At 43.2% G+C, this 24,794-nt stretch overlaps 1 protein-coding gene across 1 annotated transcript in view; it reads right to left on the bottom strand.

Annotated features, from left to right (window-relative positions):
• Positions 1 to 16,228, bottom strand: part of LOC311127651 (calmodulin-regulated spectrin-associated protein 1-B-like) — a 190,689-nt gene extending 174,461 nt beyond the window's left edge. Inside the window, exons 1-2 of the mRNA XM_084159485.1 lie at positions 16,096 to 16,228; positions 15,317 to 15,486 (exon numbers count right to left, since the gene is read on the bottom strand). Coding sequence (XP_084015611.1) covers positions 15,317 to 15,485 — 169 coding nt within the window. The 5' untranslated portion in view covers position 15,486; positions 16,096 to 16,228. The remainder of the gene's footprint in view (positions 1 to 15,316; positions 15,487 to 16,095) is intronic.
• Positions 16,229 to 24,794: the final 8,566 nt, after the last annotated feature.

Below are 24,794 nucleotides of genomic sequence, written 5' to 3'. Positions count from 1 at the left end.
CTATTCCCAAGTGGGCCGGACCGGAAAAATCATGGTATATATATATAACTTAAAAACAACAACTTCAGATTGTTTTCTTTGTTTTAATACGATCAACATACAACATAAAGCTGGAGCCTGAGGACAGTGTGTCCAAAATAGTACAAGCACAACATCACTATTAATCATAAAACACGTCAAGTTTATTTGAAAATTCTAAAGAAAAAGAACACACAAACACACAATGGCTCAGTGATTAACAGAACTGTTTCACAGATCACAGAACTATATCAGGGTGTCATTTCTCAGGCAGAAATGTAGATAAAAATAATGAAATCCTGTTCCCCAAACAAGTGCAAGAACCACAGAGTCAAGAATAGGTTAAATATACAAATAAAATAAAATCAATTAAAAACAATAGCACATCAACATAAAAACATATAAACATAAAGCTGGAGCCTGAGGACAGTGTCCAAAAGCACAACATCACTATTAATCATAAAACACCTCAAGTTATTTGAAAGTTCTGAGGACAAAGAACACACAAACACACAATGCCTCAGTGATTCACAGAAGTATATCACAGATCACAGAACTATATCAGGGTGTCATTTCTCAGGCAGAAATGTAGATAAAAATAATGAAATCCTGTTCCCCAAACAAGTGCAAGAACCACAGAGTCAAGAATAGGTTAAATATACAAATAAAATAAAATCCATTAAAAACAATAGCACATCAACATAAAAACATATAAACATAAATCTGAAAGCGTTGCTCAAACTCCCGTAACAGTCCCGTTATTTTATCTTTGAACCGCTTCATGTCTGCCACATGTTGGGTCGCGCACACATTTTTCAGACAGGGGAAGTGAGCTGCATTACCACCGGCAAGTTGCGTCTCCCACAATGACAGCTTCAACTTGAAAGAACGTATGCTGTCATAATACTGCGTGACAACTTTGTTGCGCCCTTGCAGCTGTTTGTTCAAGTTATTCAGGTGCTCTGTAACATCCACCATAAATGCAAGGTCCTGCATCCATTCTGCGGAATGAAATTCTAACACTGGTTTGCCCTTTTCTTCCATGAACTGTTCAATTTCTTCTCGGAAATCAAAGAAACGCCTCAGCACAGCACCTCGGCTTAACCATCTTACCTCAGTGTGGTATGGCAGGCCATAGATGTGGTCTTTCTCTCTGAGAAGGCTGTCAAACTGACGGTGATTCAGGCTTCTGGATCGGATGAAATTAACAGTTTGGATGACCACCTTCATGACGTTATCCATCTTTAATGACTTGCAACACAAAGCCTCCTGGTGCAAAATACAGTGAAAAGTCAAAAAATCACGTCCTCCATTTGCAGATTGCACTTTCTCTCTGAACTTTGTCACAACGCCTGCTTTTTTCCCGATCATTGAGGGCGCACCATCTGTAGCCAGGCTGACAGCGCGGGACCAGTCCACTCCGACCCTGTCCAGCGCGCCGACGAGTGCGGTAAAAATATCAGCTGCTGTCGTTGTATCTGTCATCGGCACCAACTCCACGAACTCCTCGGTGACGGTCAATGTGTCATCAACTCCGCGGATGAAAATGGCCAGTTGTGCAACATCTGTAATGTCCGTGCTTTCATCAATTGCAACCGAAAACGCAATAAATGACTTTACTTTTTGCTTCAACTGGCTGTCCAAATCCACTGAAAGATCGGAAATCCTGTCTGCAACTGTGTTTCTTGTCAGGCTGATATTTGCAAAAGCCTGCCGCTTTTCAGGGCACACAATCTCCGCTGCCTTCATCATGCATGTTTTTACAAATTCACCCTCACTAAATGGTTTTGAAGCCACTGCGATTTCATTAGCAATGAGGTAGCTAGCTTTCACTGCAGCGTCACTGATGTCTCGGCTGTGAGTAAACACAGACTGCTGTTTCTTCAGACCCGCCAACAGTTCATTCACCTTCTCTCATCTCCGCTGTCCTTGAAAGTTGTCATATTTGTCGGCATGAAGACTCACATAGTGGCGACGAAGGTTATATTCTTCCAGCACTGCAACATGCTCTGAACTCACCAAACATACAGCTTTCCCATTCAATTCCGTGATTAAATAGGATGACCATTTTTCTTGGAACACTCTGCACTCTGCGTCCACTTTTCTCTTTTTTGACAGAGACATATTGGGGCAATGAGGGTGCCAAAGCACATAATGTTAAAAGTAGAAGCCGTAATAAATATCGCGGGCAAAACAAAGTAGCTCATTGGCTGCACGTGCTTGACCTACTTGCTCTGCCCCGGTATAAACAGTTTGCTTGCTTAACACAATTGCTATTGCGCCATCCAGTGGACGCAATTGGAACAGCAGTTTATTTTATTGAAAAATTGCAGCGCATTTTTATAATAAAAAAAAATTAATAATAACTTTTTTTTTTATTATTATTTTTTTTTAATCATCTCGCGGGCCGGATTAAACCCGTTTGCGGGCCTGATCCGGCCCGCGGGCCGTATGTTTGACACCCCTGCTCTAATGTATTTGTCCTCTTGCTCAGTTGTGCAACGGGGCCTCCCACTCCTCTTTCTATTCTGGTTAGAGACAGTTTGCGCTGTTCTGTGAAGGGAGTAGTACACAGCATTGTACGAGATCTTCAGTTTCTTGGCAATTTCTCACATGGAATGGCCTTCATTTCTCAGAACAAGAATAGACTTGACGAGTTGTTCTCAATCCCAATATGCAGGTTAATTTTGCTATTACACACATAGTAACATAGGGAAAGGCGCCAATTCTACAGCACACTGAAGATTGTTTCAGAACCGCGGACAGCAACCATATCCAACGAAGGGAAAAAGCGCATTTGTTATAAAATAATATTTGATTTATTAGTGATGCACCATTATTTTTACATAATATAACCATATACAATTTCAGTATCACATGTCTTAGAGTGATCGACTGTGCCATCCCTGTGGCCTCCGCAATGGATTAGTCCACTGAGACAGGCGCAAAACAGACAGGTGTCTTGTGCACCATCAAAAATGTTATAAATTGTGACTGCTCAACTAAAGAAATCTCGGTCGACTAACAGCCTATCGACCAAACAATCGACCAGTCGACTAAATGGGGTCAGCCCTAGTTGACACCATTCTCTTTTACGTTTTACTTTGTAAAAAGAGGCTGTTATGGGACTGTTGTATTTACCATAACTATTACTAATCATATTGATTGTAAGGAAAACATGCTACGTGTTGCAGTAGGCCTTTAGAATAATACAAAACATATCCTTGACTCTTTCAAAGTTGATGAGCAGAAAACAAATGATGAGTCAGCCTGCACAGCTGGCCCATCGAAACTACACATAAACCATGACACTTACCTTTGTCAAAACTCAAAAGATGCAGCTCTATTTCCAAATTTCACTTTTCCCAAGAATATCAGTGCTGTCCATGCATTCAGCACATGACAACATCGCTCTGGCTACTAAACCAAAACTAGTAACATATTAAAATATGCTATTCTGTCATCAATGGATGAATGGGCGATAGAAACTGATAATAGTGCATATGACGTGTTGCATGAAATGAATGATGAGGGTGAAGAGGATGATTGAATTTAGAACAATAGTGTAATGATAAAGAATTGTGGGCAGTCTAATTATTTTATTATGAAAGGCAGGAAATTGTATATAATTTCCCCTCAGAGTCAAATCAGACATTGAGTACAACATACAATGTGTGTTGTTCACGATGGCAAGCCGAACCAAACGAATGGACGCACTGACAGCATTGCAAATGCTGCAGAGTTGAAGTCGGATGGAGGATCGGATATTGAGCTTGAAATCGACATTGCTGAGGAAGAGTCTTCATCTGATGTTGTCTTCGAGCCTCCGCCTCCGATGCCTGAGCCTCTCCGCAGAAAAACCAGAACAGAGCCAACTGAGAAGGTGATCCCAACTGCAACGGTGAGACAGGAGTCTGGGAGGGATGGCAGGGTTTGGGTAGAAAAGAGTGACAAGTTTGTGACATGCAGATGTTGCAGCACATCAGAGATTGCACTGTCGCTCAAGCGCATAGGCCCTGTGTAGCTCAGTTGGTAGAGCATGGCGCTTGCAATGCCAGGATTGTGGGTTCAATTCCCACGGGGGGGCCAGTATGAAAATAAAAAAATGTATGCACTCTAACTGTAAGTCGCTCTGGATAAGAGCGTCTGCTAAATGACTAAAATGTACAAATGTAAAAGGAAACAGTAATATATAATATAATGGCGCCGCAGGGGATGGCTGCCGTTTTACGGGCTTCTAACCAACTGTGCTATTTTGTTTTTTCACATTGTTTGTAACTTATTTTGTACATAATGTTGCTGCTCCAGTCTCTTACGGCCAAAAAGAGCTTCTGGATATCAGAACAGCGATTTCTCACCTCGAACTGGACGAAGATTTTTCTTTAAATGAGTCCGACGCGAAGGATATACTGACGGGTTTCAGAAGAAAGGTATTTGTTTCTGGCCATTTTGATTCTGTAATCGAACCCACAATTGCTGATGCTCCAGATACTCAACTAGTGTCAAGAAGGCCAGTTGTATTGCTTCTTTAAATCAGCACAACAGTTTTCAGCTGTGCTAACATAACTGCAAAATGGTTTTCTAATGATCAATTAGCCTTATAAAATGATAAACTTGGATTAGCAAACACAACGTGCCATTGGAACACAGGACTGATGGTTGCTGATAATGGGCCTCTGTACGCCTGTTTAGATATTCCATTAAAAAAATCAGCCGCTTCCAGCTACAATAGCCATTTACAACATTAACAATGTCTACACTGTATTTCTGATCAATTTGATGTTATTTTAAATGGACAACATTTTTTGCTTTTCTTTCTAAAACAAGGACATTTCTACGTGACCCCAAACTTTTGAACGGTAGTGAATATCCGTGTGTCATAATCCACTCACACATTCACTAACACACACCTCTCCTCTCCATCAGGCTTGCACCTTGCTATCAACACGAGATGCACCTCCCACTCACTCTCTCTCTCTCTCTCTCTCAAAAAAACAAATAGATTCAAAGCTGATCAATCGCTTTCAATTTGAGGATCAATATTTATTTTGCATGCATCGTCTTCAAAATACTTGAGATTATGATTTTTTCTGAAAGGGTCGTAAGGGAGATAAAGAACATAAAACATAAAAATAGAGTATTGTGGTTGATATGTACATTTAAAACAGTATTACCATTTCAAAAAAAATCCAGAAAGATTGTGCTTTCGTGATCCATATTAAGTTTTACAGAGAGTTTAAAACAGTAAAGCTGACAAATTGCACTCAGTGCTTTGAGCAGCGCTCTCCATAGACAGACTGGGAGAGCAGAGTGCCAACCACCCTACTAAAGCCAAGGTTAGCGGAGTAAAAGTTTGAGTAAAACACCACTCACCTTGATTCTTCCAGCGCTTGCCACAGTCTTCCCTGCTACCACTTCAGTCATGTTGAACTGCCGCTGCTGTGGGAAATGTTCTGACATTCTCATATGCTTTGCTGATTCGAAGGGTCTGTTGATTGTCGACTTTCTCTTGTGTTCCAGCACAACGTTGCACGTAGTGCAAAACAATTTCCCACCACTTTCATGTAAAACATTTGGAAATGGTTTTGCACGGTCTTTAGCTGTTATTTTTGTTGGCAAATTAGATTGATTTCTGTTCATTGTACTGCCCGTCAGCCATCAACAATCAGCCATCATCTTCGCACGTGAATACGCTGACAGGCCAGGGGGGGAAAACTTTGTTGACGTATGGTTGGATTGGGCCATTTTCCACGGTAACAGTGCAGTAATTGGTCAAAATTACAAACCCACTTTTGATTGGACCCTTTTATGGACTAAATGTGCGGGGATTGGTAAAAACTGCGAGCTCTTGCATAATATAAGCTGATTGGTTGATTTTGCATTGAATTATGCAGTCGCAGAATCGCGGAATCCTGGAGGGACTGATTAGGCAAGACTGCCTTCTCTTCTTGTGCACGAGAGGCATGGAATAGTCTACAATCCATGCTTCATCGAGATATGTTAGTGCCACTGAATTAATTTAATGGGAGACTGTTACAGAGGAGTGTAAATGCTTTTTTTAGGCTGGATCATGTTGTTGAATTGTATTGTGTTGTTGTATGTTTTAATTCTGTAATGTATTGATTGTTGCTGCCTTCTTGGCCAGGTCTCCCTTGAAAAAGAGACTCTGGGTCTCAATATGCTTTTCCTGGTTAAATAAAGGTTAAAAACTGAAATAATAATAAATAAACCCAGAAAAACAAATCCCTTCCAAATAGGGCTTAATGCAAGGGCTGTTTCCTCGTCTCTGCTGCTGCTGCCTCCACCGTATTGTTCTTAATCCCAATATGCTGGTTAACTTTGCTATTACGTACATAGTAAGGGAACGGCGCCAATTCTATGGCACACTGAAGATTGTTTCAGAACCGCGGACAGCAACCATATCCAACGCGGGGAAAAAGCGCATTTGTTATGAAATAATATTTGATTTATTAGTGTTGCACCATTATTTTTTACATTATATAACCATATACAATTTCAGTATCACATGTCTTAGAGTGATCGACTGTGCCATCCCTGTGGCCTCCGCAATGGATTAGTCCACTGAGACAGGCGCAAAACAGACAGGTGTCTTGTGCACCATCAAAAATGTTATAAATTGTGACTGCTCAACTACAGAAATCTTGGTCGACTAACAGCCTATCGACCAAACAATCGACCAATCGACTAAATGGGGTCAGCCCTAGTTGACACCATTCTCTTTTACGTTTTACTTTGTAAAAAGAGGCTGTTATGGGACTGTTGTATTTACCATAACTATTACTAATCATATTGATTGTAAGGAAAACATGTTGCAGTAGGCCTTTAGAATAATGCAAAACATATCCTTGACTCTTTCAAAGTTGATGAGCAGGAAACAAATGAGTCAGCCTGCACAGCCGGCCCATCGAAACTACACCTAAACCATGACACTTACCTTTGTCAAATAACTCAAAATTCTAAAGATGCAGCTCTATTTCCAAATTTCACTTTTCCCAAGAATATCCGTGCTGTCCATGCATTCAGCACATGACCACTCGTGTGACAACATTGCTCTGGCTATTAAGCAAAAACTAGTAACATTAAAATATGCTATTCTGTCATCAATGGATGAATGGGCGATAGAAACCAGATAGAAACTGATAATGGTGGGGTTCCAGATGTGTCGTCTGTGCACAGAATAATCACCAAGATAGACAGAGAGCACCCCAGGGGGAATATCCCCCTGGCAAAATATCCAGTCCAGCAATTGGAAATGGATTTTATAGAGTTATCACGGAGTGAAAGGAAGAAATTGGGTACAATGTCTACCGATAGTATTAATGACGACCAGATAAATTGGGTTGTCCCCCTTTGAGAAAGTGTGTGGAAGACCTTACAGAATGCCACAGTTGGCAGGACCAGAACAGGCAGACATAGAACTAGAGAATACACTAGCAGAACACATGAGAAAATTGTTCGTTAACCATACCCGTATGTCTAAGAATTTGTGTCCTACAGGAGAATTAAAGGAGAAGGTGACTCATAGTATACAACCTGGAGACTGGGTGTGGATCCAATCGTTGAGGAAAAAGGATTGAAAGCAGCCACGCTGGGAGGGACCATACCAAGTCCTATTGGTAACTGCCTTCGCTATAAGAATAGCTGAGAGAGCCACTTGGGTCCACGTTACCCACTGCAAAAAGGTAGGCCCACATGCCAACACCGTTGAAAACACAGAGTTAAAGAGAAGAACTAAACCACTAGGGTTCGGGGGTAAACTCTGTTAACGAAGAAACCCTACCCCAACCTTTCATCACTGTGAGGTGTTCCTAGAGGTGTGGGTATAGGGAAGTACCAGGCAGGTGGGTCAGGGACAGGATTGGGATGGCGGTTTTGGGGATTTTGGGGGACTCTGAGCTGCATCATCATGTTAACCATATTATGGATTAATCCAGGTCAACCTAAACAGAGAAATTATGCACTGATTCGATCTCGTAGAAATACTGAAACCAAGAAAGACTATTGGTGGAATGATTATTTTAATAGTTAAAGTCAGTTTAGGACAAGATGGGGGATTCAAGATACCATTCGACTTCTCCCATGAAGAGTTAGGAGGTTTTGGGTGCGTGTACAAGAAAGTTAGGTCCTAGAAGGTATGGTAAATACATTTGCACTGGGGAACGCTTATGTCCTTGAGCAAGGGTGTTTAAACATACCTGGGGAACATACTATGAGAATGGGATGGACGCAGTACACCGATGGGGAATTAAACAAACCCATGATAAATGTAAAACGGAACTGGTGATAACGGTAAAGTCAATTATGCAAGATGACATAGCAAGGAACTATTGGGCCTGTGTTGATGAGCACGGGGCAGATATATGTTTGAGGTTCATTTTTCAGGAGAGAAATTAATCTTCCACCTCCGAGACAGAACAGCAGGTAGATCCAATGTTATCACCAGAGGTATCAAAAACTAGTCTAACACCCCTTGGAAGGCCCTCAGAAGGAATCCTAAATAGCACTAAACCACCAAGGGTAGAAGATTTCCTCATGCAGGAAATGAACCAAGGAGAAGTAGAAGGAATTTCAAATGAGAACTTCTGGGTAAGGTGGATGAACTACAGAGCTAGGGCGTTGGGTAAAACTAATTGTTATGCCTGTTCAACAGGTAGGCCAACCCTTTTAACTGCACCTATGCCTCAGACCATGTTCTCTTGTGTGATAGATTTGGGATTAAATCAAACCTCACCTAATTGTTCTGATATTAAAATAACCACTCTTAAAAAGGATAATACTAAGGCACCCCAATTCACCATGACCCCCGGAGATTATCAATGTTATAGACACCAAGGTAATGTGAATCGCAGATCAAATTGGAGAAGGGTTTACAACAACGTTTTTCTGGTGGGTTACAATTAATAAAAATGTTGACTGGATTAATTAATCTACAAAGGTTTGTTAATTAGACAAGGGATTCAGTGAAGGGAATCTCAGACCAACTATCCGCCACCTTACTCATGACCTGGCAGAATAGGTTGGCTCTCGATATGCTTTAAGCAGAGAAGGGCAGGTAGGGTGCCTTGTGAGAATTTGTTGGCGAGTGGGTAACCTGCCTCTACCATCCGGAAATAAACTGGATGATCGCCGTTCGAGATTATCCTACCAACGGGATATTAAAAACTGTAATATCCTATGTTTCACCAAGTCGTGGCTGAACGACGACAAGGATCATATAGAGCTGGCTGGGTTTTCCGTGCATAGGCAGGACAGAACAGCTACATCTGGTAAGACGAGGGGTGGGGGTGTGTGTCTATTTGTCAATAACAGCTGATGCGTGATGTCTTGTGGTATTGCTCCGCTGAGGTAGAGTATCTCATGATAAGCTGTACACCACACTATCTACCAACAACGTTCTCATCTATATTATTAGTAGCTGTCTATTTACCACCACAAACCGATGCTGGCACTAAGACCGCACTCAACGAGCTGTATAAGGCCATAAGCAAACAAGAAAATGCTCATCCAGAGGCGGCGCTCCTAGTGGCCGGGGACTTTAATGCAGGCAAACTTAAATCCGTTTTACCTCATTTCTACCAGCATGTCACATTTGCAACCAGAGGGAGAAAAAAAAAACTCTTGTGGTATTGCTCCGCTGAGGTAGAGTATCTCATGATAAGCTGTACACCACACTATCTACCAACAACGTTCTCATCTATATTATTAGTAGCTGTCTATTTACCACCACAAACCGATGCTGGCACTAAGACCGCACTCAACGAGCTGTATAAGGCCATAAGCAAACAAGAAAATGCTCATCCAGAGGCGGCGCTCCTAGTGGCCGGGGACTTTAATGCAGGCAAACTTAAATCCGTTTTACCTCATTTCTACCAGCATGTCACATTTGCAACCAGAGGGAGAAAAAAAAAACTCTAGACCACCTTTACTCCACACACAGAGACACGTACAAAGCTCTACCTCGCCCTCCTTTTGGTAAATCTGACCATAATTCTATCCTCCTGCTTCCTGCTTACAAGCAAAAACTAAAGCAGGAAGTACCAGTGACTCGCTTAATACGGAAGTGGTCAGATGACGCGGATGTTACGCTACAGGACTGTTTTGTTAGCAAAAGACTCGAAAATGTTCCGGGATTCATCCAATGGCATTGAGGAGTATACAACCTCAGTCACAGGCTTCATCAATAAGTGCATCGACAACGTCGTCCCCACAGTGACCGTGGGTACATATCCCAACCAGAAGCCATGGATTACAGGCAACATCCGCACCGAGCTAAAGGCTAGAGCTGCCGCTTTCAAGGAGCGGGACACTATTCCGGACGCTTATAAGAAATCCTGTTATGCCCTCAGATGAACCATCAAACTGGCAAAGCGTCACTGCCCAGTGACGAGAGCCTACCAGACGAGCTAAATGCCTTTTATGCTCGCTTCGAGGCAAGCGCCAGACGGATTACCAGGATGTGTACTCAAGAGCATGAGCTGACCAACTAGCAAGTGCCTTCACTGACATTTTCAACCTCTTCCTGACCGAGTCTGTAATACCTACATGTTTCAAGCAGACCACCATAGTCCCTGTGCACAAGAAAGCGAAGGTAACCTGCCTAAATGCCTACCTCCCCGTAGCACTCACATCGGTAGCCATGAAGTGCTTTGAAAGGCTGGTCATGACTCACAACACCATCATCCCGGAAACCCTAGACCCACTCCAATTTGCATACCACCCCAACAGATCCACAGATGACGCAATCTCAATCGCACTCCACACTGCCCTTTCCCACCTGGACAAAAGGAACACCTATGTGAGAATGCTGTTCATTGACTACAGCTCAGCGTTCAACACCATACTGTCCACAAAGCTCATCACTAAGCTAAGGACCCTGGGACTAAACACCTCACTCTGCAACTGGATTCTGGACATCCTGACGGGCCGCCCCCAGGTGGTAAGGGTAAGCAACAAAACATCTGCCACGCTGATCCTCAACACGGGGGCCCCTCAGGGGTGTGTGATTAGTCCCCTCCTGTACTCCCTGTTCACCCACGACTGCGTGGCCAAGCACGACTCCAACACCATCATTAAGTTTGCTGACGACACAACAGTAGGCCTGATCACCGACAACGATGAGACAGCCTATAGGGATGAGGTCAGAGACCTGGCAGTGTGGTGCCAGGGCAACAACCTCCCCCTCAATGTGTGGAAGACAAAGGAGCTGATCGTGGACTACAGGAAAAGGAGGGCCAAACAGGCCCTAATTAACATTGACGGTGCTGTAGTGGAGTGGGTCGAGAGTTTCAAGTTCCTTGGTGTCCACATCACCAACAAACTATCATGGTCCAAACACACCAAGACAGTCGTGAAGAGGGCACGACAACACCTTTTCCCGCTCAGGAGACTGAAAAGATTTGGTCCCCAGATCCTCAAAAAGTTCTACAGCTGCACCATCGAGAGCATCCTGACCGGTTGCATCGCCGCCTGGTATGGCAAGTACGGCATCCGACCGTAAGGAGCTCGCTGGGGCTAAGCTTCCTGCCATCCAGGACCTACAGAATAATAGTGAAGACATCAAAACTATGAAATAACACATATGGAATCATGTAGTAACCAAAAAAAGTGTTAAACAAATCAAAATATATTTTAGATTCTTCAAAGTAGCCACCCTTTGCCTTGATGACAGCTTTGCACATTATTGGCGTACTCTCAACCAGCTTCATGAGGTAGTCACCTGGAATGCATTTCAATTAACAGGTGTGCCTTGTTAAAAGTTAATTTGTGGAATTTTTTTCCTCCTTAATGCATTTGAGCCAATCAGTTGTGTTGTGACTAGGTAGGGGTGGTATACAGAAGATAGCCCTATTTGGTAAAAGACCAAGTCCATGTTGTGGCAAAAACAGCTCAAATAAGCAAAGAGAAATGACAGTACATCATTACTTTAAGACATGAAGGTCAGTCAATACGGAAAATGTCAAAAAAAATTGAAAGTTTCTTCAAGTGCAGTCGCAAAAACCATCAAGCGCTATGATTAAACTGGCTCTCTGCTGCAGAGGATAAGTTCATTAGAGTTACAAGCCTCAGAAGTTGCAGGCCAAATAACTGCTTCACAGAGTTCAAGTAACAGACACATCTCATCATCAACTGTTCAGAGGGGACTGTGTGAATCAGGCCTTCATGGTCAAATTGCTGCAAAGAAACCACTCCTACAGGACACCAATAATAAGAAGAGACTTGCTTGGGCCAAGAAACACGAGCAATGGACATTAGACCGGTGGAAATCTGTCCTTTGGTCTGAGTCCATATGTGGGAACTCCTTCAAGACTGTTGGAAAAGCATTCCAGGTGAAGCTGGTTGAGAATGCCAAGAGTGTGCAAAGCTGTCATCAAGGCAAAGGGTGACTACTTTGAAGAATCTCAAATATATTTTGATTTGTTTAACACTTTTTTGTGTACTACATGATTCCATAGGTATTATTTCATAGTTTTGATGTCTTCACTATTATTCTACAATGTAGAAAACAGTAAAAATAAAGAATAACCCTTGAATGAGTAGGGGTGTCAAAACTTTTGACTGGTACTGTATATACTAGGCGGTGTCAGAGGAAGGCCACCCGGACTATTTACATTGACCAACCCCCCCTTTGTTTTTACACTGCTGCTACTCGATGTTTATTATCTATGCAGTCACTTTACCCCTACCAACATGGACAAATTACCTTGACTAACCTGTACCCCCGCACATTGACTCGGTACCGGTACCCCCTGTATATAGCCTCGTTATTGTTATGTTTTATTTTTTACTTTAGTTTATTTAGTAAATATTTTCTTAACTCTATTTGTAATACATTAGTAAAAATTTCTACAAACCTGTTTTTGCTTTGTCATTATGGGGTATTGATGAGGGGAAAAAACAATTTAATCAATTTTAGAATAAGGCTGTAACGTAACAAAATGTGGAAAAAGTCAAGGGGTCTGAATACTTTCCGAAGGCACTGTAAATAGTACGCACAGAACAGGTCTACCGCTTCTTAGACTTGCTTTCAATGAGAATGACATCTATAACACACATTTCTATGTGAATTTGGTCAGGTCACGCAAAAAGTTATATATTGCAGCTTTAAATGGTCTTTCTGCAGGACACACACACAAGAAGCGCATAGTGATGAGCGATGCCGTGTGTAATGAGATGACCATTGTGAATAAAATTGCTTGAGGTGGGTTTAGCCAGGGAATGTCCCTTGACTCAAGAGGACAACAATCATCCTCAAACACATCCAATCCCTCCCCCACCACAGACACACACTTTCAGCAGGCAGTAAGCTGATCAAAGAAGGGGAAAGAAAGATACGCGCACACTTCAACCTAGACTACCCCCACCCACGCACACACCTGTCTAAATCCTGATCCGTCAGTAGATCCGTGAGTGGCATACGCAGCCTAACCTTACTGTTACTGAGCTATAAAGCCCAGACAAAAACAACTGGTGAATTAGCTAGCTCATGACATTCATGCAGGTCTGAGTTCTGGTTCCAAATCTGTGGCACCACAGTGGGACAAAACAACTAGATCTAGAGACAGACAGTTGTTTTTGTTGTTTTAACAGAATGCTTCCCATTAACAGACTTCAACAGTAGGCGTTTCAATAGCTTTGGGACACAACATCAGGAGTCTGTGTATTGGTTGGACTCCCTGAGTTGTGCGTCATTCTGGTGGTTGGCGACAGAAAATAACCATACCACAAAAACATTTCCTATAAACAAAAGCGTTTGTATAATCTCTAGAAACTCTACTTATCAGACGAAGTGAAATGTGTCCCTCGCTATCAAATAAACATCTGAATCCAACTTTTGTCCAAACCGCATCATATTTCTGCCATGTTAGACAGCAGGCTGCTATTAGACCACGCACTTCACGTGAGACTTCCTACCACGAAATCTACACTGAACAAAAATAAACGCAACAGGCAACAATTTCAAAGATTTTACTGAGTTACAGTACGGAAATCAGTCAATTGAAATAAATTCATTAGGCCATAATCTATGGATTTCACCTGAATGGGAATAAAGATATGCATCAGTTGGTCACAGATACATTTATTTAAAAAAGTAGGGGTGTGGATCAGAAAACCAGTCAGTATCTAATGAGACCACCATTTGCCTCATGCAGCGCGACATCTCCTTCGCATAGAGTTGATCAGGCTGTTGATTGTGGCCTGTGGAATGTTGTCCCACTTCTCTTCGATGGCTGTTTCAAAGTTGCTGGATATTGGCAAGAACTGGAACACGCCGTGGTACACGTCAATCCTGAGCATCCAAAACATGCTTAATGGGTGAGTATGCAGGCCATGGAAGAACTGGGACATTTTCAGCATCCAGGAATTATGTACAGATCCTTACGACATGGGGCCGTGCATTGTCATGCTGAAACATGAGGTGATGCGTGCCAGTGGCCATCAAAGGTGAGCACTTGCCCACTGAAGTCGGTTACGACGCCAAACTGCAGTCAGGTCAAGACGACGAGCACGCAGATGAGCTTCCCTGAGATGGTTTCTGACAGTTTGTGCATAAATGTTTTGGTTGTGCAAACCCACAGTTTCATTAGCTGTCCGGGTGGCTGGTCTCAGATGATCCCACAGGTGAAGAAGCCAGATGTGGAGGGCTGGCGTGGTTACACGTGGTCTGCGGTTGTGAGGCCGGTTAGACGTACTGCCAAATTCTCTAAAACGACATTGGAGGCGGCTTATGGTACAGAAATTAACATTAAATTATCTGGCAACAGTTCTGGTGGACATTCCTGCAGTCAGCCTGCCAATTGCACTCTCCCTCAAAACTTGACACATCTGTGGCATTGTGTTGTGTGACAAAACTGCACATTTTAGAGTGGCCTTTTATTTTCCCAAGCACAAGGTGCACCTGTGTAATGATCATGCTGTTTAACCAGCTTCTTTATATGCCACGCCTGTCAGGTGGTTGGATTATTTTGGCAAAGGAGAAACGCTCACTAACAGGGATGTCAACAGATTTCTGCACAAAATTTGAGTGAAATAAGCTTTTTGTGCGTATGGAACATTTCTGGGATCTTTTATTTCAGCTCATGAAACATGGGACCAACACTTTACATGTTGCGTTTATATTTTTGTTCAGTGTACAAATCTACCACTGTTTACACAGCAGGAATACAAATTAGGGAGTCCAAGCAATAGACAGACTCCCGATGTGTCCCAAAGCTAAAACTAGGGTTTCAATATTCAAAACACAAAAGATTGCGAGCACCTGCGCAAGATAAACACTTACCTATACCGTAAGCTTTGGCAAAGAGCCAGCGGAGATTTGCATCTATTTTCGCTCTAGCGGAGTCATAGAGCTCCAGAGGCACGATCTCCATAGCGCCTCCTTCACCTGCAAAAGCCGAATCAGCTTTCCCTCTGGTACTGTCCCCGCCAGCACACACGTCTAAATCCATCCTGCACCAGACAAACCACAGACTAGTTAGAAAAACAATGACATTTACCAATGTCGACTGTATGCACCCGCTACTTTGCTAGCAAACGAACTGCCTTCTATTGTACTGTATAAATAAAATCACACAGACAGTAACGTTAGCTAGCTAGATAACTCATGTGGTAGTATAACAAATTCAATGTATTGCGGCGCATGTTTGATGAAACGCCCAACTCTGCTCTGGAAAAACAAGATTATAACGGATGGTCAACCAGCAAACGTAACTAGTTATGGTCTCGATTAATAATTATCGTAAAATAAAATAACACGACACACAATAAATAGCACGTTAATTGATCAATTCGCTTGTCGGACTTAGGTGATTAGCTAGCTAGCTAGCTATAGCGACCAGCCAGGCTGTGTTGTAGTATGACTGAGCTTCGTTAGTTTAGCTAACGTACATTTGGTAGTCTAGCAGCAACCACACCAGTCACCAATCGCAGTAACGGCAAAGCCTATTTGAGAGGTGACACGGCTAACGTTAGCCAAATTAGTTAGCTATGCTAACTGGCTAGTTTATATCAAATACAGTCATTGTACAGTTCATTAATTGTAAAGCAATAAAACTTTACCTTTAAATGAGCACGAGATCCACAATCCAGCTTTGACGAATAGTGACGTACCCTTAAAATCGAAAATTAAATCGTTTTAACGACAGCTAAAGTTACGGTGTGGTCCTCCTCACCAACTGACCAACAAGACAATATGATGTGCAGTTCTTCTTCTTCGATGAGGTTTAACAGCGGTTGGCATCCAATAAATATTGCATTACCGCCACCTACTAGACTGGTGTATTACTCCTTTATACTTTGCTAAAAAAAAAAAAAAAGAGGAAATAAATCAACTAATACCCTACCATCTAACCCTACACTCATTAAAAAATATACACCCTGCCACCACAACCTTTCTGCGACTTACGTTCCATCCCTGCAGTACAGTACTTCTTACAGAAGCATATATCACTTGTTGGCCTATCCCTCTGTGCTGGTATAGATACTGTACGCTACTCACACCACTCCTCTCAGGATCCCTCCACCTTGACCCATCTTCCGCCTCAGCATATGAAAACTTCTACACTACTCTAACCCTGGAAACCTCAACCTGCCTCTTTAGCACCAGACATTTCTGATCCCCAGCTCCATGGTCACCACTACAATTAACACATACCGCATCTTTCCCCAATGCTACACATTACTTTGTCTCATGCCCTTCTGCACACTTCTCACACCTCCCTCCTACACTGCTGCCACATACCCATACGCCTGACACCTGTAACAACGTAATGTATTCGGCACAAAAGCTGGTACGGGATAACTTATATATCTTAAAATCACTTTGTAGGGCAAAGACTCACGGCTAGTGTACATTAGTACGCTGTAAATTGCCGCGTGCTACTCCGGCTGCCCAGAGTAGCTCGCTTGTGGGTGTGCTGGCACCATATAGCAGGATATAGCAGCACGTTCAATTGTGCGTCAAGAATTCAGCATAGCAAGTTTGTATGAATGTCTGGTTATTAAACAGCAGCCTCTGGTAAGACAAGGGGTGGCGGTCTATGTATATTTTTAAACAACAGCTGGTGCACGATATTTAAGGAAGTCTCGAGGTTTTGCTCACCTGAGGTAGAGTATCTCATGATAAGCTGTAGAGCACACTATCTACCAAGAGAGTTTTCATCTATATTCTTCGTAGCTGTGTATTTACCACCACACACCGATGCTGGCAGTAAGACCGCACTCAATGAGCTGTATACAGCCATAAGCAAACAGGAAAACGCTCATCCAGAGGCGGCGCTCCTAGTGGCCAGGGACTTTAATGCAGGCAAACTTAAATCTGTTTTACCTCATTTCTACCAGCATGTTAAATGTGCAACCAGAGGGGAAAAAACTCTAGACCCCCTTTACTCCACACACAGAGATGCGTACAAAGCTCTCCCTCGCCCTCCATTTGGCAAATCTGACCATAATTCTATCCTCCTGATTCTTGCTAACAAGCAAAAACTAAAGTAGGAAGCACCAGTGACTCGGTCAATAAAAAAGTGGTCAGATGAAGCAAATGCTAAGCAACAGGACTGTTTTGCTAGCACAGACTGGAATATGTTCAGGGATTCTTCCAATGGCATTGAGGAGTACACCACATCAGTCACTGGCTTAATCAATAAGTGCATCGATGATGTCGTCCCCACAGTGACTGTACGTACATACCCCAACCAGAAGCCATGGATTACAGGCAACATCCGCACTGAGCTAAAGGGTAGAGCTGCCGCTTTCAAGGAGCGGGACTCTAACCCAGAAGTTTATAAGAAATCCCGCTATGCCCTCCGACGAACCATCAAACAGACAAAGCGTCGATACAGGACTAAGATCGAATCGTACTACACCGGCTCCGATGCTCGTCGGATGTGCCAGGGCTTGCAAAATATTACTACAAAGGGAAGCACATCCGCGAGCTGCCCAGTGACACAAGCCTACCAGAAGAGCTAAATTACTTCTATGCTCGCTTCGAGGCAAGTAACACTGGAAACATGCATGAGAGCATCAGCTGTTGCGGACGACTGTGTGATCACGCTCTCCGTAGCCGACGTAAGTAAGACCTTTAAACAGGTCAACATTCACAAGGCCGAAGGTGTCGTGACGTGACTTACTTTAATGTATGACTGTTTATTTATCGAATCACCTAACTATGTTTAATTGTCAATTGATTTAATGAATCATGTAACAATTATCTCAATAGGAATTTGGGGCACCACGGAAGAAGTTGTTTAACGAGTTACCATCTCCCAAATTAAACTCTTAGATATATATACAGTGGGGGAAAAAAGTATTTAGTCAGCCACCAATTGTGCAAGTTCTCCCACTTAAAAAGATGAGAGGCCTGTAACTTTCATCATAGGTACACGTCAACTATGACAGACAAAATGAGGAAAAGAAATCCAGAAAATCACATTGTAGGATTTTTAATGAATTTATTTGCAAATTATGGTGGAAAATAAGTATTTGGTCAATAACAAAAGTTTCTCAATACTTTGTTATATACCCTTTGTTGGCAATGACACAGGTCAAACGTTTTCTGTAAGTCTTCACAAGGTTTTCACACACTGTTGCTGGTATTTTGGCCCATTCCTCCATGCAAATATCCTCTAGAGCAGTGATGTTTTGGGGCTGTCGCTGGGCAACACTACTTTCAACTCCCTCCAAAGATTTTCTATGAGGTTGAGATCTGGAGACTGGCTAGGCCACTCCAGGACCTTGAAATGCTTCTTACGAAGCCACTCCTTCGTTGCCCGGGCGGTGTAATTGGGATCATTGTTATGCTGAAAGACCCAGCCACGTTTCATCTTCAATGCCCTTGCTGATGGAAGGAGGTTTTCACTCAAAATCTCACGATACATGGCCCCATTCATTCTTTCCTTTACACGGATCAGTCATCCTAGTCCCTTTGCAGAAAAACAGCCCCAAAGCATGATGTTTCCACCCCCATGCTTCACAGTAGGTATGGTGTTCTTTGGATGCAACTCAGCATTCTTTGTCCTCCAAACACGACAAGTTGAGTTTTTACCAAAAAGTTCTATTTTGGTTTCATCTGACCATATGACATTTTCCCAATCCTCTTCTGGATCATCCAAATGCACCAAATGCAAACTTCCAAATGCAAACTTCAGACGGGCCTGGACATGTACTGGCTTAAGCAGGGGGACACTTCTGGCACTGCAGGATTTGAGTCCCTGGCGGCGTAGTGTGTTACTGATGGTAGGCTTTGTTACTTTGGTCCCAGCTCTCTGCAGGTCATTCACTAGGTCCCCCCGTGTGGTTCTGGGATTTTTGCTCACCGTTCTTGTGATCATTTTGACCCCACGGGGTGAGATCTTGCGTGGAGCCCCAGATCGAGGGAGATTATCAGTATGTCTTCCATTTCCTAATAATTGCTCCCACAGTTGATTTCTTCAAACCAAGCTGCTTACCTATTGCAGATTCAGTCTTCCCAGCCTGGTGCAGGTCTACAATTTTGTTTCTGGTGTCCTTTGACAGCTCTTTGGTTTTGGCCATAGTGGAGTTTGGAGTGTGACTGTTTGAGGTTGTGGACAGGTGTCTTTTATACTGATAACAAGTTCAAACAGGTGCCATTAATACAGGTAACGAGTGGAGGACAGAGGAGCCTCTTAAAGAAGAAGTTACAGGTCTGTGAGAGCCAGAAATCTTGCTTGTTTGTAGGTGACCAAATACTTATTTTCCACCATAATTTGCAAATAAATTCATTAAAATCCTACAATGTGATTTTCTGGAGAAAAAAAATCTCAATTTGTCTGTCATAGTTGACGTGTACCTATGATGAAAATTACAGGCCTCTCTCATCTTTTTAAGTGGGAGAACTTGCACAATTGGTGGCTGACTAAATACTTGTTTCCCCCACTGTATATATATGTTATATATCGATAACAGTCACTTATTAAATAATTACCTCTTATCAGTCTCATTCTGAACTTTGCATAATCCTTGAACCTGCAAGAACCCTAACCTTATTGATGAATCAGAAATACACAAATTGGCTTAATTATTTATTTACTACCTAACTAAATAATAACACCATATAAACACAGACACACACACACACAGGTTGTTGATTACTAATGAAAAACAATGAAAACAGGTCCCTAGTGGACTAGACTAACAATAGCATGAATGCTTGGGTAGACGGAGGGTTGGCTGATTCAGAGAGAGGGGGGGAAGGAAGAGACAAAGGAATTGAGCTATCGGACGTTTGTAAACGGAAGTACAAATGCTTTGGACCCGCTCATTAGGATTAGAAATGCAACATGTACTGTATTTAAGTGTACCTGTCCTCGATAGTTGAGTGGATGATGTAGGACTCTGGTTTGCCCACCAGAGATCCCAATATCCTAGGTAGTTTCTGGTTGTGGTGGTGGTTAGAATGGATACTTCAGCATACCCTGTAGTTCGTAGAGTTGATCTGTTAGAATAGATACTTCAGATGTACCAACGGTTGTCTGAGAGGGATTGTCCTTCCCAACTCGTGTCTTTAGTGAAAGTTCTCTAGACGACTATACATGCCAGCTGCAGACTGAGATGATAAGGTCTAGTGCATTGTCTTCTTCTTCACCTCATGTAGAGGTTGAGAGTTTCAGAGTTTCACAATTTTGCCATATTCAGTTCGCTCTGCATGTCGGCTGGTCTGTAGAGTAAACAATTTTGTAACGTTTAGCTCACGCTTCACGTCTGCTGGTCTGTAGAGTGTCAACCCTTTTAAGCCGTGTAGCTTCAGCTTCACGCTTCCTGGTCTGGTAGAAATTCAACCATTCGCAACATCCGGTTTATACCGTAATCTGCTTGGTCTGAGGTGAATTTAGTCACGAGGGGTTTTATACTTGAGTAGAAATGGGGGTGTTTCATCATGTTTGTGCTCATCTGGAAACAATCATCTCATCTAGAATGCTAAAATCACATTGCAAATAGTCTGGGTAGCCATTTGATTACCTGTTCAGGAGTCTTATGGCTTGGGGGTAGAATATGTTTAGAAGCCTCTTGGACCTAGACTTGGCGCTCCAGTACCGCTTGCCGTGCGGTAGCAGAGAGAACAGTGTATAACAAACTATCATGGTCCAAACACACCAAGACAGTCGTGAAGAGGGCACGACAAAGCCTATTCCCCCTCAGGAGCAGGGGCGGTGTGTTCATTAGGGCGATATGGGCGACGCACTGCCAAACGGGAAAAGGAAGGGATTTTTTTTCTAATCAATTATATCACGGCAACAGTAGTTATCAGTGTTCTAATCTAGACGTCTGATCTGCCACTAAATGTCCAATCAGGCTAAAGTCGTGCTTCAAATGGCCCCGCCCCTTCTGGGGCGATTTCAGTCAGGTTGAAAATCGCCCCAGAAGTCTGTCATAGCCTCTCATCTAAAATCATTTTTTTTTCAAATATCAGAGCTTTCAATACAATCTCTATGGGTTTCTGAGGGCTTGCACTTACGCGCTTTCGTCATACGTAACATAACCATGAACGTAACTAAGAAAAGAGCGGGTAGCAGCGTCAATCAATTCACGTACTACTATCAAAAGATGGCTAGCGTTCAGTGCAACTCGATTGTCTCTTTGAAAGAAGTTCACATCAAAGACCATTCAAAACGAGCTACTGGAGTGTATGCTAGCGGTCATGAGGGAACATATTGTGGAGGAGGTGAAGTCGGCGAACTTCGTAGCTATCCAAGCTGACGAGACCACGGACGTTTCTACACAGACACAGCTGGTGCTTGTGCTGAGGTACATAGATAGCAACCACAAAGTGCAGGAGCACTTTTTTGAGTTCCTTCCCATCTCGGAATCAACCTCAGTCTCAATCGCCAGTGTGCTTTTGGAGAGACTGAACGGTCTTTTTGCCGACGAAGAGAAAGTCAAACTGTGGTGCACTGGCACTGTACCAGGTTCTCATGAGCTACAACCTCCAGGAGACGTTCTCTGAGACTGTGACTCTGTTGAACATCCTCATAACTACTCCCATGACAACAGCTGAAGCTGAGAGATGTTTCTCAACTTTGACACGAGTTAAGACATTCCTGCGAAATTCAATGGGCCAGGAACGTCTGAATGCACTGGCCATGCTTTCCATGGAGAGGGAACTAGTCCTCAGCATGCCTGATTTCAATGAGAAAGTCATTGACCGCTTTGCTGCATTGAAAGAGAGAAGAGAACAGTTTCAGTACAAGTAATGTAGCCTCTCTCTCTCTTTGTCCCTCCCTGTCTGTCTCTTTAACACACACACGCCCAAATCAGTTCACAGTTGATGTTGTTTAAAATAGTTATTTTTCATTTAAAAAAAAGTTTTAAAAAATAAATAATCTGTTCATGTTCATTTTTACAAATCTATACAATTGGCCAGAATATGGTTGTTCATATTTACAAATCTATACAATTGGCCAGAATATGGTTGTTCATTTTTACAAAGCCATACAGATAGCTGTGTTTACGTTTTCTATAAATTATTTTCAAATTCTGTTTTCAGGCAAAATGTCTATCACTGTTCATTTTCACAAATCTATACAAGAGGGCAGAATATGGAAGTCTATAAAAATTTCTTATTACCAATAACTTGCATCAATGTTTTCAGTAGCCTCTATCAAAAGTTCCTGCTTGCTTGTTGTGAATTATGCTCAGGTGCACATATTTCCAATTCAACCATGAGGCAAAAAATGTGGTAAAAGCTCTTGTTGATCCTGCAATCTGAACAAATACCAAGATGCTGTATTTTCAGCTGATATTTCATTTGTTTATGGAAATGCATATTGTTTATGCAGTGTTGAGGAATGTGAAAGAACACCCTTGATTATTTTTACTGTGATAACTTATTTTGCTTTTGTAAGCCAACACTTTTGAGATCAGTCAATAAATGCTTCTGGCATTGACTTATATGCTGCCCCTGTCTTCATGTTGTTGCTGGACATATCTTTTTTTAAATGTGTGTAGGTCACCTAAATCATCAGAAAAATTGCCCCCCCTGAGAATTTTTTCAGGAGCCGCCACTGCTCAGGAGACTGAAAAGATTTGGCATGGGTCCTCAGATCCTCAAAAAGTTATACAGCTGCACCATCGAGAGCATCCTGACTGGTTGCATCACTGCATGGTATGGCAACTGCTCGGCCTCCGACCGCAAGGCACTACAGAGGGTAGTGCGTACGGCCCAGTACATCACTGGGGCCAAGCTTCCTGCCATCCAGGACCTCTATATCAAGCAGTGTCAGAGGAAGGCCCTAAAAATTGTCAAAGACTCCAGCCACCCTAGTCATAAACTGTTCTCTCTCCTATCGCACGGCAAGCGGTACCGGAGCGCCAAGTCTAGGTCCAAAAGGCTTCTTAACAGCTTCTACCCCCAAGCCATAAGACTCCTGAACAGGTAATCAAATGGCTACCCGGACTATTTGCATTGTGTCCCCCACCCCCTCTTTTACGCTGCTGCCACTCTCTGTTTACTGTCTATGCATATGCACTTTAACTCTACCTACATGTACATATTACCGCAATTACCTCGACTAACCGGTGCCCCCGCACATGGACTCTGTGCCCCCTGTATATAGTACTGCTTTTATTTTTTACTTATCTATTGTTTACTTAACACTTATTTATCTTAAAACTGCATTGTTGGTTAGGTCTTGTATGTAAGCATTTCACTGTAAGGTGTTGTATTCGGCGCATGTGACAAATCAAATTTGATTTGATTTGGTGGTGTCGAGGCGGTGGAGAATGCGGAGGACCTCCTTCATGGTTGTACCCAGTAGAGCCAGCTGGTCGTGGTGTTGGTGGAGTAGATTACCCTGTTCCTCGACCATCCGGAAGATGGTGTTATCTTCTGCATCTGCAGAAGGTGAGTTTAATAATAAGAAACATGAAGAATATGAAAATAGGAGTAGCATACTGAACGTAAACAAAACCAATACTGCCTGAAGACTGAGTGTCACGATCGTCGTTAAGAGAGGAGGACCAAGGCGCAGCGTGATGAACGAACATGTTTATTTATCATTAGCGATAAACACTGACAGTAAACAAAAACAACAAACGACTCGTAACGTCCTAGGTAACATAGACCAACACGGAACAAGAACCCACAAACACAAAGGGAAAAACAGACAGTTTAAATATGGCTCCCAATCAGAGACAACCAGCCCCAGCTGACACTCGTTGCCTCTGATTGGGAGTCACTCAGGCCAACATAGAAATAAACAAACTAGAACTCCCAACATAGAAATACACCACATAGAAAGAACACACCCTGGTTCAACATATGGAGTCCCAGAGCCAGGGTGTTACAGTACCCCCCCCTAAAGGCGCGGACTGCGACCGCGCCTCAACTAGAGCAACACAGGGGAGGGCTGGGTGGGCATTCCTCCTCGGCGGCGGTTCTGGCTCCGGCCTTGCCCACCACCCTCCAATAAACCCCCCATAGCGCCCCCATAGCGTAGTGGAGCAGTTGACCGGTACCTTACCAGGCACCGGTGACCCAGGCACGGGTTGTGCTGGACTGACGACGCGCACCCCTGGCTTGGTGCGTGGAGCCGGAACGGGCCGGACCGGGCTGACGACTCGCACCCCTGGCTTGGTGCGTGGAGTAGGAACGGGCCGAACCGGGCTGACGACTCGCACCCCTGGCTTGGTGCGTGGAGTAGGAACGGGCCGGACCGGGCTGGCGACGCACACCGTAGGCTTGGTGCGTGGAGCAGGGACAGGCCGGACCGGACTGACGATGCGCACCCCTGGCTTGGTGCGAG

This window comes from Coregonus lavaretus (assembly GCF_964263955.1).
Source record: "Coregonus lavaretus genome assembly, chromosome: 4".
NCBI classification, from domain to species: Eukaryota; Metazoa; Chordata; class Actinopteri; order Salmoniformes; family Salmonidae; genus Coregonus; species Coregonus lavaretus.
This window is presented reverse-complemented; position numbering and strand designations above follow the sequence as displayed.